General features: G+C 37.1%; 1 protein-coding gene across 1 annotated transcript in view; it reads right to left on the bottom strand.

Annotated features, from left to right (window-relative positions):
* LOC117400492 (limb region 1 protein homolog) overlaps positions 1–15256 on the bottom strand; it is a 57708-nt gene that overhangs the window by 10453 nt on the left and 31999 nt on the right. Inside the window, exons 8-15 of the mRNA XM_034000538.3 lie at positions 13492–13556; positions 12484–12556; positions 6639–6719; positions 5239–5315; positions 4883–4960; positions 2155–2228; positions 1933–2023; positions 315–381 (exon numbers count right to left, since the gene is read on the bottom strand). Of these exons, the coding sequence (XP_033856429.1) occupies positions 315–381; positions 1933–2023; positions 2155–2228; positions 4883–4960; positions 5239–5315; positions 6639–6719; positions 12484–12556; positions 13492–13556 (606 nt within the window). The remainder of the gene's footprint in view (positions 1–314; positions 382–1932; positions 2024–2154; positions 2229–4882; positions 4961–5238; positions 5316–6638; positions 6720–12483; positions 12557–13491; positions 13557–15256) is intronic.

Below are 15256 nucleotides of genomic sequence, written 5' to 3'. Positions count from 1 at the left end.
TATTGAGATGCAAGATGAATAATGCTGCTGAGCTACTGCTTCTCAAGACGGTGGCACCGGAATTGCTAGACGAACAGCTGTAGCACTCCTGCGTCTTTGTAATTACACAAACTTGAAATGTTGAAACGGCTAAATATATGGCAATAATACAAAATCTGTTAAGAGTTCATTAAAGAGTACAGCATTTAATGTCTTTATAAACCAGCTATGGCGGTATCATTTTCATTGTCATGACTCTTATTGTAAATTACAGGCAGGAGACAATTATCCACCAATAATCAATGCTATTTTAATGGATTTATGCAAGCACTTACCCAAGGTTCTTGACATAACTGGCAATGCAGAACTCAACACAAGGATAGACACACAGCAGCCAATGATCTGTTTATAAAAGAAAAACCGCTTTAGCTACAATTTGCAATATCACTTATAAGTACAGACCATGCATGTTAATATAGAACATTTTATATTGCTATAAAATGATACATGTGGTGGTTGCTGAGAAATTAGACTTATTTAGAACAAGCTTTGTTTAGTAGATCATCTGCAAAATCAATCCACTAATGTTTGACTTAGTTTGCTTCACTTAGTTTGTTTTGGCAGAACCTTTTTGGGCGCACTTCATAATGCAAAACAGCACCTTGACTTGAGAAATTAAAAACTGCCACCAGGTCATTTGAATCCAAAACAGTTTGTGGCACCGAAGGAGAGCCTAGATCGCCAACCAATCCCTCTGCAACAATTTACATAATGTACCTATCTACATGGAGATTACAAATTACACTTGAAGCAGACACCGATTTAAGCATTTTAGCGTTTTCATTTGCACTTAAAGCCAAATCTGAATAAAACTGCAAATACTATTTCATACAGATTCTCCAAGAGAAAATACAAAACCAGGTTAGAAGACGCTGTCTTTTGATCAATATGAGATATAAATCAAGACTGATATTTGTAATATCAATAACAAATATTTGTTATGCTCTTTGGCAGAATGACATAATGTACCAGAGAAAAATAAGGTTAACATTTGACAGCAAGTGTAAAGAAATCAAATCAATATCACACTCATTCATTTCAGCTGTCACTTGTTTTATACCCAAAATGATTACCTTTACAATTCCTGAGACAATGTAAAGCTAGCAGAGTAGAATCCAACAGTTTCTATTACAGACACTCTTATCTTGCTCAGTACTACTACATCATTCCGGGGGGGGGGGGGGGGGGGCAGTGTGGCGAATTCATTGTTTAGACCGTGTTTGTGTTCATTGTGTAACTATATATGATGATGAAGACTGTGAGATTTATTAATTTGTTTAATTACTAATATATACTTTAGAATTATGACAAGGTTGCACAGGATCATTTTGAGAACTCCGATTAGACAGGTTTTGTTTTTTTTATTATTATGTATTTCTCTATGGGGGGGGTTGGTGCTATAATCAGAAAGTAGGATAGTTTCAATGTGGCAGTTTTGTTATAAAATACATATAAATAAAACATATTCAGCTTAGAACTATGACACGTACTTTTTATCATATGGTTTTGTAAGGCAACACGTTATTTCCAAAGGTCCCTTACCACGCACACTTCTTCTAGTTAAACGGATTCCACTGATTGTGCAATTAGTACTTCTGAAGTTGCTCATTACCAGGTTCTTTCATTTGTAGAGTCCTTTCACTGAACTGCTGTGGCTAGTTAACAAGCCTCACCATCCCTAGCTATTTACAAATGAATGGGCACCATGAAAACCAAACTTTTCCCACTCATTCAGCTTCATGAAAACCTTCCACTTAGTGTTTACGCAGCTCACAAACAAATATTGATCCACGCAAATGAGTCATTCAGGGCAACTACTGAAGGACAGCTAGTCTGGGTGGGCAAAAAAAAGAAAAGCGCGAGGCCCATAGGAGCACCTGGAGCCTACCTTACCGTTGTCATGGTTGTGTCATCTTTCCTGGGCGTGAGCTCCTCAAAGACGCGCAGGCTATAGAAGCCAACGACAGAAGACACCATTAGATAGCTGTGAAAATCAAGGACAAATAAAAACAAAGTCTGGGGTAACATACTAATGTAACGGTTCTATTTAAAGTTCTTAGCTATCTTTTCTTTTTCAAAACAAAGCAAGCGCACAGAACACAACAGAAAGGATACAAAATCAGGATAATTTCAAGTGCTGCTCCCACAAATCCAAATGTGAACAAGGAAGCACTTCCAATCCCCTGCTCCTGAAAAAAAAAGAAAGAGAATCCGTGAAAACAAACAATACTAAAAGAACAAAAGCCATGTTTTTTTTTTACTATTTTATATTTCTCAGTAAAAGTACAAACCCAACCCAATTGAAAGGATCAGTTCATAGAATGGTAACTCACACAGCTGTTTTGAAAAAATAACAATATAAAAGCAACATGTGTGCTCTGTGCAGTATGTCTCCAGACACAAACCTTATAGAATTTCAAATGACTGGTATACTTTTTCACAGAGAACACAGCTGAAAGTTCCCTGTCCTTATTCTAGAAACCTAGAAGAGGTGATAGGACTGTACAACCCCTATATGGCAGCCGTGCTGAGGCAAAAGTCCAGGGTACCGTCCGTTTCCAATACACTGAAAATACCAAGTCGGCATCTAACATGGCTGTGAGATATTAGCAGTTAAAATAGCGGCTTACAAAAACATATACGCTCCTCTCACAGGGATGCTTAAAAACGTTACCCAAGATAATTTCCTAAGAAAGACTTCTTGGCATTGTCTGCCGTTTACATTACGCAACTTGGCTCTTTATTTCAGGGATTACCACACAAACCTGCACATTTAGAAGTGTCCATGGTGCTCAAACCCACATGAACCAAAAGGGGAGCAGCTTCTTTTGATGCATCGGCATGAAGCTAAAAATTAATTTTGTGTGTTTTTTAAGTTCTTTGTTGTAAGCTGTATATTTATTGAATTTGAACATGTTCTTTCACGTCTTTGTGCAACTGTCATCTTATTACTCAGATATGAAACACAGGTTGCTGTTTTTGAGACATGAACAGCACAAAAGATCTGATACCTCTTGCCAACAAAGAATCTGAATATACTTTAAGCTCAACGATATCTGACAATAAAGGGCAAACAAATGTGATTTCCTCATATTAAGCTCAACATATTCAGAAGCAATTGCTAAGAACACAACAATGAAGGGATTTAGTTTACAATAAATGACGTTCAACAACCAGGTGGTGACGACACAAAACAGGAACTAATTAATCACACTCTTTAAAAGGTACAAAATATATCTGCAGGAAACGTTACAAAAAGATAAAGTAAATTTAAAAAGGGTTTAAGTGAGCGAGTTGGACATGTTCTGCACTTAAAAGAGTGGGCAAAAATGTATTTAAAAAAAAAAAAAAAAATGAAATTACCCATCCATTCAAAAGGTCATCTTGATGAGATTTGTCATATATTCAATATATGGTATCAAATGAGTTAGTTGTTCCAAAAATACAGCCTCCAACAGAACTTGATCAGGTCACTGCTCTTAGTTACAGGCAGTGAAACACTTCTGTTATTGATTATTGTGTTATTACATTGGTAAGAGCAACAGACAGTATGACATACAATACAAACCAAAGGGTCTCAATATCAAAAATATAACATTCAAATACAGACATGACAAACAATTCGTTTTCTTTTCTTTATGTTGTATATAATATAATATAATATATAATAATAAGCGCACACACACACAGAGGTATATGGATTACCAGTCTGGTATTTTTTTTTTATTTCTCAAAACACCAAAAACACAAAAATGTTCACCTCCAATCCGATTACCTTTCACAAACTCTAGGCAGTGCATGAGCAACTAAGAAAACACAGCAACATGTCGGGTTAAGATGGTTATCAAACGGAGAGCTCTATTGATTAGCTTTAAAGAGGACACCTCAGACACATGACAGGAGATCAGAGCAATGGAATGCATCCAGCTCTTCAAACATATAACCATTTACCAAACAGCGCTGTCAAGAAGCTGACATCACTTATGACATGTGTAATTTAGGGGATTTTCTCATGTGGGTCATGCCAAAAAAAATACAGTTAAATAAACGAAAAAAAATGAATGTTCGGAAAAGGTACTGCAAAGAGAGACAGAAATAAGACCTATTTAGTTACAATTACAAAAAGTTCACATGGACCCGAGTTCTAGATGCAGCCCGAAACAGATGTGTTTACTGTAAAGAAAGAACTCACAGGCGCTCCACTTAGCATTTGGATTTGCAACAGGTGAAAATGACTAGATCTATGGCACTGTGAAATTTGAATGCAATGGCCCTGGATGAGATACACTTAATAGAAATAAAAAATAATTTCCTTTTTATTTATTTTTTCATTAAAATCTGAATTATCGCAGAATCACAATCCAGAGAGATTATGTTTTTACAACCCATACAATAAAAAAATTTAACTATTAACTGAAGATACAAAGCTTCTTACTGCAACTATGGAATGTGGAACACACTGTGCAATTTTAAACGCACAATACATTTTGCACTTAGATTCCTAACTAATGCCAAGTATATATTTGGCTGAACACATTACACTTTGTGTACATTTTGCAAATCAATAACATGTCTAGTGTTTGATCTGCAAGGTACTGTGAAATGATTCTTAATGGTAAAAAACAAAAAACAAACATGCTGACACTGATGAAATATCTGATAAGAAAAGAAAAATCTTAAATCAGATAATATACAACTTCTGGCTTTTTAACTTCAATGCATCTAAGCATACCCGGTATTTAAACAAAGTTTCAAAACAAGCAGAGTCACACCATAATGAACTGGTCAGCATTGCGATTAAACAGAGAGAACAGCCTATGCTGTGTACCTTTGTATTATTTACCTTTGATCCCCTTGGCATAGCAGTTTCATCAACTAACAAATAGAGGATGTTGAACACAACCAGAAGGACTGAAATTGTCTGTAATAAAAACAAAAAACGAAAGTTGGTCATATTAACAGAACACATTTAAACTAAAATGACTTCATGGTTCCAGCAAAGTTACTAACCCTTGAACATTAAAAATACAAATGCATGAAAATAAAGAAAACGTCCCCCTAAACCATCCGACTACAGTGACCTTTTCCGCCACGCAGCCTTAAAATACAAAGTGTATCCTATCAATAGGATACCTCTACTTACATAAAATATCTTGCTATTCAAAAAGAGTAAGAAAAAAACAAAAATACAATGCTTACTGTTCCAGCCAGGAGTATTAACATGACAACAGGATACACCAAATTCTTCTCCCATGCAGAAGCTTTCTTCCGCCTTTCTGTAGGAGAAGAGGAACATATTTTAGACTTCCTCGCAGGAGATATGTAGTAACAAAGAGGTTTACACACTGAGAACTTTGTCAATTTATGTATCAGATGTCAGACCTAATATCCGGTGATTTTACCAGACCAGGTTCTAATGTCCAAAGTAATTGAATACTTCACAGTACAAATGGGCAGTGATGCTTAAAAAAATGATACTAGACCAATGGCGGAACGGCCAGATGGAATTACAACAGGTATTTTGGAAATCTGCGTTCCAGAAGTGCAACACTAGAGGGGGTCGGCCAGGGCCAGTTTGTCTGGGAATGTGATGCATTTTGACAAAACCAAACCAAAGAGAGCAGCATCATTGGTACCAGTATCAGTAAAAAGAAAGTACCAAGTGAGTACAAATCCCTGCTTTTCTTATGACGAACAGGTTTTCAATAGGGACTTCATTCCTTCATGTGAGTTTAGGAAGTTGACCTGGAAGTACAGCATTGCAGTATCTGCAAAGAGTGTTTGATAAATATTTTTCGACAATATCTTAAAATAAATTACCAAAAAAAATGAAATTCAACTTTACCATAATGTGTCCGTTTTTCATATATTGGAGAATCCGGAGACCAACACAATTATAGCAACACATATATATTAGGTAATATTATACTGGAATTATTTTGTTTGCACCATGTACTTAATAAACATCATTGAAAGGTTTTGTCCAATATCTTAAGTGCCACTATGCCAATTCCACCCCAGGCTCAGATGTAGTTTCCTTAATTAAAAATATAGCTAAAAGGATTCTAGAAAAAAAAGAACAAATGAATTCCGCCTCCGTGACCGAGGAAAACAACTCCCTTCATAAACAATAATATTCAAAGAGACACGGCTGCTTTAATACCCATCTTGACTGCTTCGTGGATAGTAAGAAACGGCTCACCCAGTTTATTTAATACCCATCTTGACTATGCTTCGTGGACAGTAAGAAACGGCTCACCCAGTTTATTTAATACCCATCTTGACTGCTTCGTGGATAGTAAGAAACGGCTCACCCAGTTTATTTAATACCCATCTTGACTATGCTTCGTGGACAGTAAGAAACGGCTCACCCAGTTTATTTAATACCCATCTTGACTATGCTTCGTGGATAGTAAGAAACGGCTCACCCAGTTTATTTAATACCCATCTTGACTATGCTTCGTGGATAGTAAGAAACGGCTCACCCAGTTTATTTAATACCCATCTTGACTATGCTTCGTGGATAGTAAGAAACTGCTCACCCAGTTTATTTAATACCCATCTTGACTATGCTTCGTGAACAGTAAGAAACGGCTCACCCAGTTTATTTTTCATGCTTCTTACGCTGTCCAGCTCCTGTTGCAGATCTACTGGGTTGTTTTGGGAATGTGAGGTCATCCCTAAAAAATGCAAAAACACAATGTAAACATACTATACATACCAAAAACAAAAAAACAACACACAGTGACACATGTCTGGAATATTTGATTCTGATTTTCAAAATACAAAAACCCTGGCATGTGAGAGAATTACATTAGGAGGGTAGATATAAACACAGTCTACCTAGAAGATGTGCCAATATGAACTAACTTCTGATACAGTGAGCAAAACAGTGTGCTAACTTCTCATACAGTGAGCTAACTTCTCATACAATGAGCAAAACAGTGTGCTAACTTCTCATACAGTGAGCAAAACAGTGAGCTAACTTCTCATACAATGAGCAAAACAGTGTGCTAACTTCTCATACAGTGAGCAAAACAGTGTGCTAACTTCTCATACAGTGAGCAAAACAGTGTGCTAACTTCTCATACAGTGAGCAAAACACAGTGTGCAGACACATTTAATTATATTACACAGATACAAAAACAGACAGACATATACTAGATGAACTACTGTATTGAATGTACAAGGTTATGTTCAGATATAATTGCATAAATAACTTAATTTATTACAGTATGGTTTAGTCTTTTCAACACGACCACTCAGTCCTGTTTTTAAAAAAGAAATGGTCTGGGTTTCCACTTGTCTTTTTTAATTTTTTAAGTACAAAACAAACCCGTACTTTCTTGTGGGATTTTGTACACACCTATTAAACTCAGATCCTGTTCTAGGGGCCCCGACAGATTGATAATCCTACTTTAATGGATTATACTATGATTTCAAACATTGATACAAAACGAGTCGTGTCAGAGCCGTCTAGAGAACAGATCTTGTGGTAGACGCTACATGCTTCGACTCGTCAGGAAAAAATAGAAAGGGATTCTCCAGGAAAACCACAAAGCACCTCATTTAAGGTTAATGTATCTGTTATACTCTGTTTTTCTTCCAGCCCTGAAGTATGGTTTGAGTCCTCAAAGTAAAGTGGAAGAGTATCTATTTGCATCCCCTCCGGGGGATTGGCAGAGCAACACCAATTAGTTCAGTGTTGCACTGTTACTAGCGTGCAATAAAAATAACACCTTTTTTTGTTACAGAGGTGAAGAGCCATTAACTTTGATCAAAAGTCTTTTTTCATCCTACCACACCCCATCTCTTTGGATTCAGGGAGAAGAAACACAAAAATTTAAAATAACTAACAGCACTTTGTCTTATTAGTATCTTGGCAAAATTTGTATTGCAACCACTAATGCAAATTTGAACTGGTAAGACCTATATCATAAAACAGTGAAAATGTGGAACAGGATATGTTATTTTGTTCCGTCTGTGTTTGAAGGAATAAGTCACATTATTACTCCCAAGCATTGGCTGCCAAACTTCGCAGCTATTGCATTGTCCTATTGCGTGGTCTCATAACAAAATGGAAATCAGATCACCTATTAGTAAGTGAAATGCAGTCATTGTTTGTTTAGTGACTTGAGGTAAGAACCTGGATTTCACTCGTCATACTTGAGCTCAATCGATTTACTGATCTGCATCGTCGAACGTATTAAAAAAGTACAGATGCAAAGGCAGAAGGAGGTACTGGAAATTCACACATATTCTCCGAGCAATAACACCCAGCTCTTGATACAACATTACAAAAAATAAAAAAAACTGGCAAAAAGAAAACCCAATTGCAGTTTACTCTAATAAGGGGACAATGAATAGAAGCATAGAAATGCGCGGTAATTTGTGCATTTTGTTGGGGTTTTGGTTAGTTTCATGTTATGTGATCTCAATGCATGTCTATGACATGAATTCCTCCTTTTAAAGTCCACCCTTTAAGGGGTTACATCATTTAATATTCCGGAATCCTTTTCCTTAATCGGTTTTAATTGTGATCCGATTTTTACAAAAGCTCACATAATAATTATGCCAACCAATAACAACTTATTTTTACAATGTTATCAGGATGTGCTAAAATAAATGTAAAAAAAAAATAGCTGTCCAAAAAAGCCTTCATTACTATGTGTATGTAAGGCATAGTTACAAATACATGATCTTTTCACTTCTCCTTTGCAGTTCTGTATTGACAAACCTGTGAGAGTTGCCATGAATAGGACATAATAAAAGTAATAAACACCCACTGTTGTCTGACATATCATTAGCCACGGTCCATCATGTATGTAATGCAAAAATAGATGAGTGAATGCTTTGAAGCATATAATCTGACACGGATGTGTGATAAACCAGTTACTATAGCGGAAAGAACCATGTTCTAACCTTTTTTGTTGTTAATAGAATGTTTGCATAGTAAACAGTGCAATCTGGTAGCTGAAAGAGGACATTTAGAAAAGGGGTGTCAAATTCCACTTTACTTTTTTATACAGTATAAAATCGTAGATTCACGCTTGGTCTTTATATAATACATGTACCTTGCATAATCTTTCAATTACCCCTCAAAATGAATACGCTGAAGGACCTGGGTCTGAACTATGCATATGTTTTATTAAACCCTTGCCCTCACTGTATTACTGAGTAGTCTAAATCAATGCAAGGGTGCACCTTCACCAGCAGCATGAAGCACGATCCCTGGAGAACCTGGAGGAGTAGCTGGAACTTGAGCAGAGGTGTAATTTCGATTTATACTCTGGCAACAGGGCAGCTGCACAGAGGGACAATGTGCTGAAAGAAGTGTCTACTGATCAAAGTTAAAGTCTGTTATGCGTCTTGGAAGCTGAAGAGGATATTAAGCCAGTAATGTTATTGGTGTTGTTTTAGCACGAGAGGCAGGTGTGCACTGCACACAAAGGCACAGATTTGGGGTAGTGCAGTTCCACCATACTCTATTCTAGTTACAGTATGCAGTGCAGAAATGTTAAACGGATGTAAAAGCCTGACATGTTACTTATATATTGTATTCCTACAAAACATTTCTGTCACTTTCATTTGACAAAATATTGACCCAGAGGCTATCCTCTTCAGGCTGCACCGTGTTCAAAATGTATCATATGCCTGGATTCTACTGTGCAACTGGGATTGAGATGAAAGCGATTTGAAATCTGTCCCGTATGTTTCCATCAGCATCAGACTGATATCCACACGATTCGAACGGGGACTAGGTTAGTATGTGTTTTGAACACTCCACCATTCCAGCAGTGTTGTATCACTACTCATGTCAGTCCAGTTAATAGAGAAACAGACAACAGCACCACCCATCATGCCATGCTGAACTCTAGACAAACACAACAATCTAGCAGAGATGCCAAGAGAGGCCAAAGCACGCTGAACACACTGTACAGCATATCGTGATGTTTTCAAATGCAGGGAAAAGAAAACTCAGTGGCAAAGAAAGATCAAACAAGGCCAGCTGATAAAGAAGAGATTACAATTACTGCATCAGGCCTTCAAAGCATTGCAGCAAGCCAATCTTCAGTTGTTTGGTATTAAACGCAAATCTACCAAACAGAACTCCTATAGAGAATAGGTGTAGCCTACAAATAGTAAAGCAATCTCCTTTTCTTATCAACTGGGAAATCTTGCTTACCTCCCCATTTTAAATACAAACTCGTCTTTTTATTTACTTACATCTGCACACTTGGTTGCTCGCTTGACTTGATATTAAAAAGTGGGTTTGGCTAGTGTCCAAATACTTCATATGCTATGATTTTTTAGATGCAAGGAAGATGCCGGGATATCAAACACTAGGGTATGAAGCTAGCCTGCTAAAAGGCTTGTCTCTCTCTCTCTCTCTCTGTATTCAAGTTCACAGAACATTAAGTTCCCTCTGGGTTAAATATTTATCAGAATATCCATCGTATACGAAGCATGTAGAAAAACAAGGTAACTAAATGTTTTTGGCATCTGAAAATGTCAGTTTCTTTTCTGGAGGCGGACCCATACTTTCAAAAGGAAGGTTTATGTTTATGTGCTTACTTCACTATAAGATTGTGTAATCCATTTGGATAGTGCTGGGCAAGATACAAAATGTGGCAAGCAGAGTCTGACTGGCTTTTTGATAATAAAATATGCATTAATTATTTCCATTATAGTAAACATCCCCCAATGGCTGCTTATATTGGGTACAGTGCAGAACCTGGATCTACAGAATATGGAATGGAATGAACAGTATTGTTGCTGTGAAAATATAGATTTGTATGAATAGAAATAAATACACTTTCTACTCACTAGAAGTAATTTATTGATAATCGTTCTGATTGTGTTGATGCGGTTATTATTTGAATGTCCTATTTATCCGAATGCCTGCGCATGTTGAACCGGACACAATCTGGATCTGTGCCTTTAATAAAATGAATCAGTTGGGAATTAAGTATTTCACACAGGTACGAAGCATGAGCTTCACATTATTATGAGTAACTGGAAGCGATCATTTGCAGAGCAGCACTAAATTTATCGGATCGTCACACAGAGAGCATAGTAAGTGCATACAACGGCTACTAGCCTGCAGATACTGTCAGATCAAAAGCTGTATTGCAGACATGCCTGTGAATATGTAATATAAACACCAGGTTATTGTGGCACTTTTTTGTGTTGCTTGTTTTGTTAATGCAGTTATATCGGAAATGTCTGATTTTTCTGAATGTCCTGACATGAACTGTGTATGTGTCCATTTCTCAAATTGTAGCATGGGACTGAGCCCCTTTCAAAACGGCAGCTGTGTTTGTAAAGCAGAACATACATACAGGTTAGGAGAATTTGTTTCAGGTACTGAGTGACAGCACATCAAACATGACAAATAAATGAAACCTAGCCTACAGAAATCTAGTTACAAGATGGTCAATGCTGGATAAAGGTATGTAAAAACTACACTGCCAGAAAACCACCGGGGGAGCTCGTGTCCTATTTTAATGCTGCAAGTAATAAAAGACACATTTATTATCATATCTCGCTTTCAGTTCATTTTGCTTAGGACTTGGAATATTTCCAGGTATGTAAAACCTCTCATAAATCACTCTATAGCATTTCTGTTTGAATCTGTGTGAAATGTATTCTTGAACACAACAACATTCATAATGTATCTGCAAATTGAAATCTGTAATTCTGAAAGGTTCAAAATGGACCCTGTACTGTAAAACTGGGAAGCACATGTGTGTATGGTATTGGAAATGCATTGGCAGTGAAATTATTAAGTGTTATATTAAGACTGGGACGATGCCTCATTTTTTACCATCAATACATTGTTTTCCAAAACCACCGATACATCAATGCATCAACCAAGACAAATGGTCTTATTTTATATTGCTTCATGTTTTATGAAATAAAAATGGGTAAAGTATCCATGGGAATACGTAACTGAAATGCAGATTGAACAGCAGCAGTTACAGTAGCAGTGCTTTTTTTTTTTTTTTTTTTTTTTTTTTTTTAAAAAGAGGGCAAGCTGGATTAATACCAAAAGAATGAAGTCAGTAAAATAAAAAAATAAACATCTTAAAAAGAGAAATATAACCAGGGCTAGGGCTTGGTCACAATGTCATTCATATTACATCTTTTACTATTGTTCACTTTGTATATAATGCAATGTGGCACACATCTGGTTATTCAATAAAACAGTATAAAATGGTGTACTACTACAATACTGAGTTTTCTTCTTACATGTAATAACAATTTAGTTTTTAAACTTTATATTACAAAGTTGGGGAATAATAAACAGGCAGAAGAGTCTTTAATGTCTTAATAAAATGATGTCATTCATCAATGCCAATTAATTGACTTTCTCAGTGTTCCCTCACACCCAATGAGCTATTCGCTTTCCAAGAACGTGTTGGCATATTTGCGGTGACGTACCGTTTAATCTCCTTTGAAGTGCTTCCTCTTGTAAATGGATGCAGTAAATTTGCTCATCCAGGTCTTCCAGAATCTGAAAGTTGAAATGAGAGAGAAATGGCAGTAGCTGCATCCCCGTTCTTGTCAGGTTGTATGAACTGCTATGTGCAGCCAAGGAGTTTCAGCCCTTGACAAAAGAGAATGCAACACCCAAGGTCAGAAGCATCACCCCCCTTGACCCCAGCCAGGTGGGCAGATACTGCCGCGGTGCCAATTAGACACTGATATATCTCTCATGCTCCAGATCCCCATGCCTTGATGGCTGATTTAGCATCAGTGCGTCATGGTTTCTGATATGCAGGAAACAGCTTGCTCATGCAGTCTGAACAGATTGCAGAACTGTTACGCCCTTCAGGACACGGTCAGTCGCTGTCAATTCTGGTTTTCAGCTGGATTTAAATCTAGTCCTTAAGAGGAAAAGCAAAGAAACTTGGTGCAGCTTATCTAAAGCATCACCTACAGTACCATATTCTCTAGCAATATGCCATGATACTCTGATTAAAAGGATGGATCTGTAATCATCACTGCACAGCTTCCATATCAGCACAATGCTGTTTCCATATTAAATGTGCTGTTTTCAAAAAGGCACACACATTGTTTTGATTTCTTGTCTACAAAGTCACAGTAGCGTTGCTGATGTAGACAGTTATATTTTCTGCAGAACTCAATGAATCTGTTAGATAAAGGAGTACAGCTTCTTGTTGGTCATCTAATATTTTTCAGCTTCATAACCTTGTCAAAATGATGGTAATAATTGGGGTGGAAGAAGTAAAGAAGCAAACATCACTATATTACCATTTCAAGAATATCATACTGTATTTATTCTTTAAAAAAAAAAAACACATACATATTAATAACTCATTGGGCCATACTGTATATGTAGCAAAGGGTACAAGAAATCTCTGATGCAGAGAACAAACATTATTATTAACCAGCGAGAACAGAGCTGTACACGGTCTGGCTACTTACTGTTGGCTTTACCAGCAACTGTCCCATGACTGTAAACATCCTGGAAAGGCCCACAGGTGTGCATACTGAACACATCAAAAGATGAGAACAGAAAAAAACAGGCAATATTTAGTTTTCAAATCCAACTTTCTTGCAAACATTAAATCACAGGGCATTACCTTATAAAAACATAGATTCAAGTTAAAGGCTAAAATTAAGATTGATGTAGGTTTGTAGAACAAAAGGAAACCTTCACACATATTGTACATATATAGACTATGTGACCAAAACACATTACAACACTGAATACGCTGTTTCATGTAATTGAGCTTCTAATAATCATCAATCTGCCATTCTGTTACAATAGAAAGAAAATTAAACTAATTATTCCAAATTATTTTCTGGTTGGGATGTTGGTAAGATTCTTCATCAAAACACATACATACTTACATACATACGTGCTCAAATTTGTTGGTACCCCTCCACAAAAAACAAAGAATGCACAATTTTCTCTGAAATAACTTGAAACTGACAAAAGTAATTGGCATCCACCATTGTTTATTCCATATTTAATAGAAATCAGACTTTGCTTTTGATTTTTTATTCAACATAATATTGTAAATAATAAAACAAATCAAAATGGCATGGACAAAAATGATGGGACCGCTAACCTAATATTTTGTTGCACAACCTTTAGAGGCAATAACTGCAATCAGACGTTTTCTGTCGCTCTCAATGAGACTTCTGCACCTGTTAACAGGTAGTTTGGCCCACTCTTCCTGAGCAAACTGCTCCAGCTGTCTCAGGTTTGATGGGTGCCTTCTCCAGACTGCAAGTTTCAGCTCTTTCCATAGATGTTCGATAGGATTCAGATCTGGACTCATAGAAGGCCACTTCAGAATAGTCCAATGTTTTGTTTTTATCCATTCTTGGATGCTTTTAGCTGTGTGTTTTGGGTCATTATCCTGTTGGAGGACCCATGACCTGCGACTGAGACAGAGATTTCTGACACTGGGCAGTACGTTTCGCTCCAGAATGCCTTGATAGTCTTGATTTCATTGTGCCCTGCACAGATTCAAGGCACCCTGTGCCAGGCGCAGCAAAGCAGCCCCAAAACATAACCGAGCCTCCTCCATGTTTCACTGTAGGTATGGTGTTCTTTTCTTTGAAAGCTTCATTTTTTCGTCTGTGAACATAGAGCTGATGTGACTTGCCAAAAAGCTCCAGTTTTGACTCATCTGTCCAAAGGACATTCTCCCAGAAGGATTGTGGCTTGTCAATATGCATTTTAGCAAATTCCAGTCTGGCTTTTTTATGTTTTTCTGTCAAAAGTGGAGTCCTCCTGGGTCTTCTTCCATGGAGCCCACTTTCGCTCAAAAAGCGATGGATGGTGCGATCAGAAACTGACGTACCTTCACCTTGGAGTTCAGCTTGTATCTCTTTGGCAGTTATCCTTGGTTCTTTTTCTACCATTCGCACTATCCTTCTGTTCAATCTAGGGTCAATTTTCCTCTTGCGGCCGCGCCCAGGGAGGTTGGCTACAGTTCCATGGACCTTAAACTTCTTAATAATATTTGCAACTGTTGTCACAGGAACATCAAGCTGCTTGGAGATGGTCTTGTAGCCTTTACCTTTACCATGCTTGTCTATTATTTTCTTTCTGATCTCCTCAGACAACTCTCTCCTTTGCTTTCTCTGGTCCATGTTCAGTGTGGTGCACACAGTGATACCAAACAGCACAGTGACAACTTTTCTCCATTTAAATAGGCTGAATGACTGATTACAA

Source organism: Acipenser ruthenus, chromosome 4 (genome assembly GCF_902713425.1).
Source record: "Acipenser ruthenus chromosome 4, fAciRut3.2 maternal haplotype, whole genome shotgun sequence".
Classification (NCBI taxonomy): domain Eukaryota; kingdom Metazoa; phylum Chordata; class Actinopteri; order Acipenseriformes; family Acipenseridae; genus Acipenser; species Acipenser ruthenus.
The sequence above is the reverse complement of the archived record's forward strand: the minus strand, read 5'-3'. Positions and strand labels throughout refer to the sequence as shown.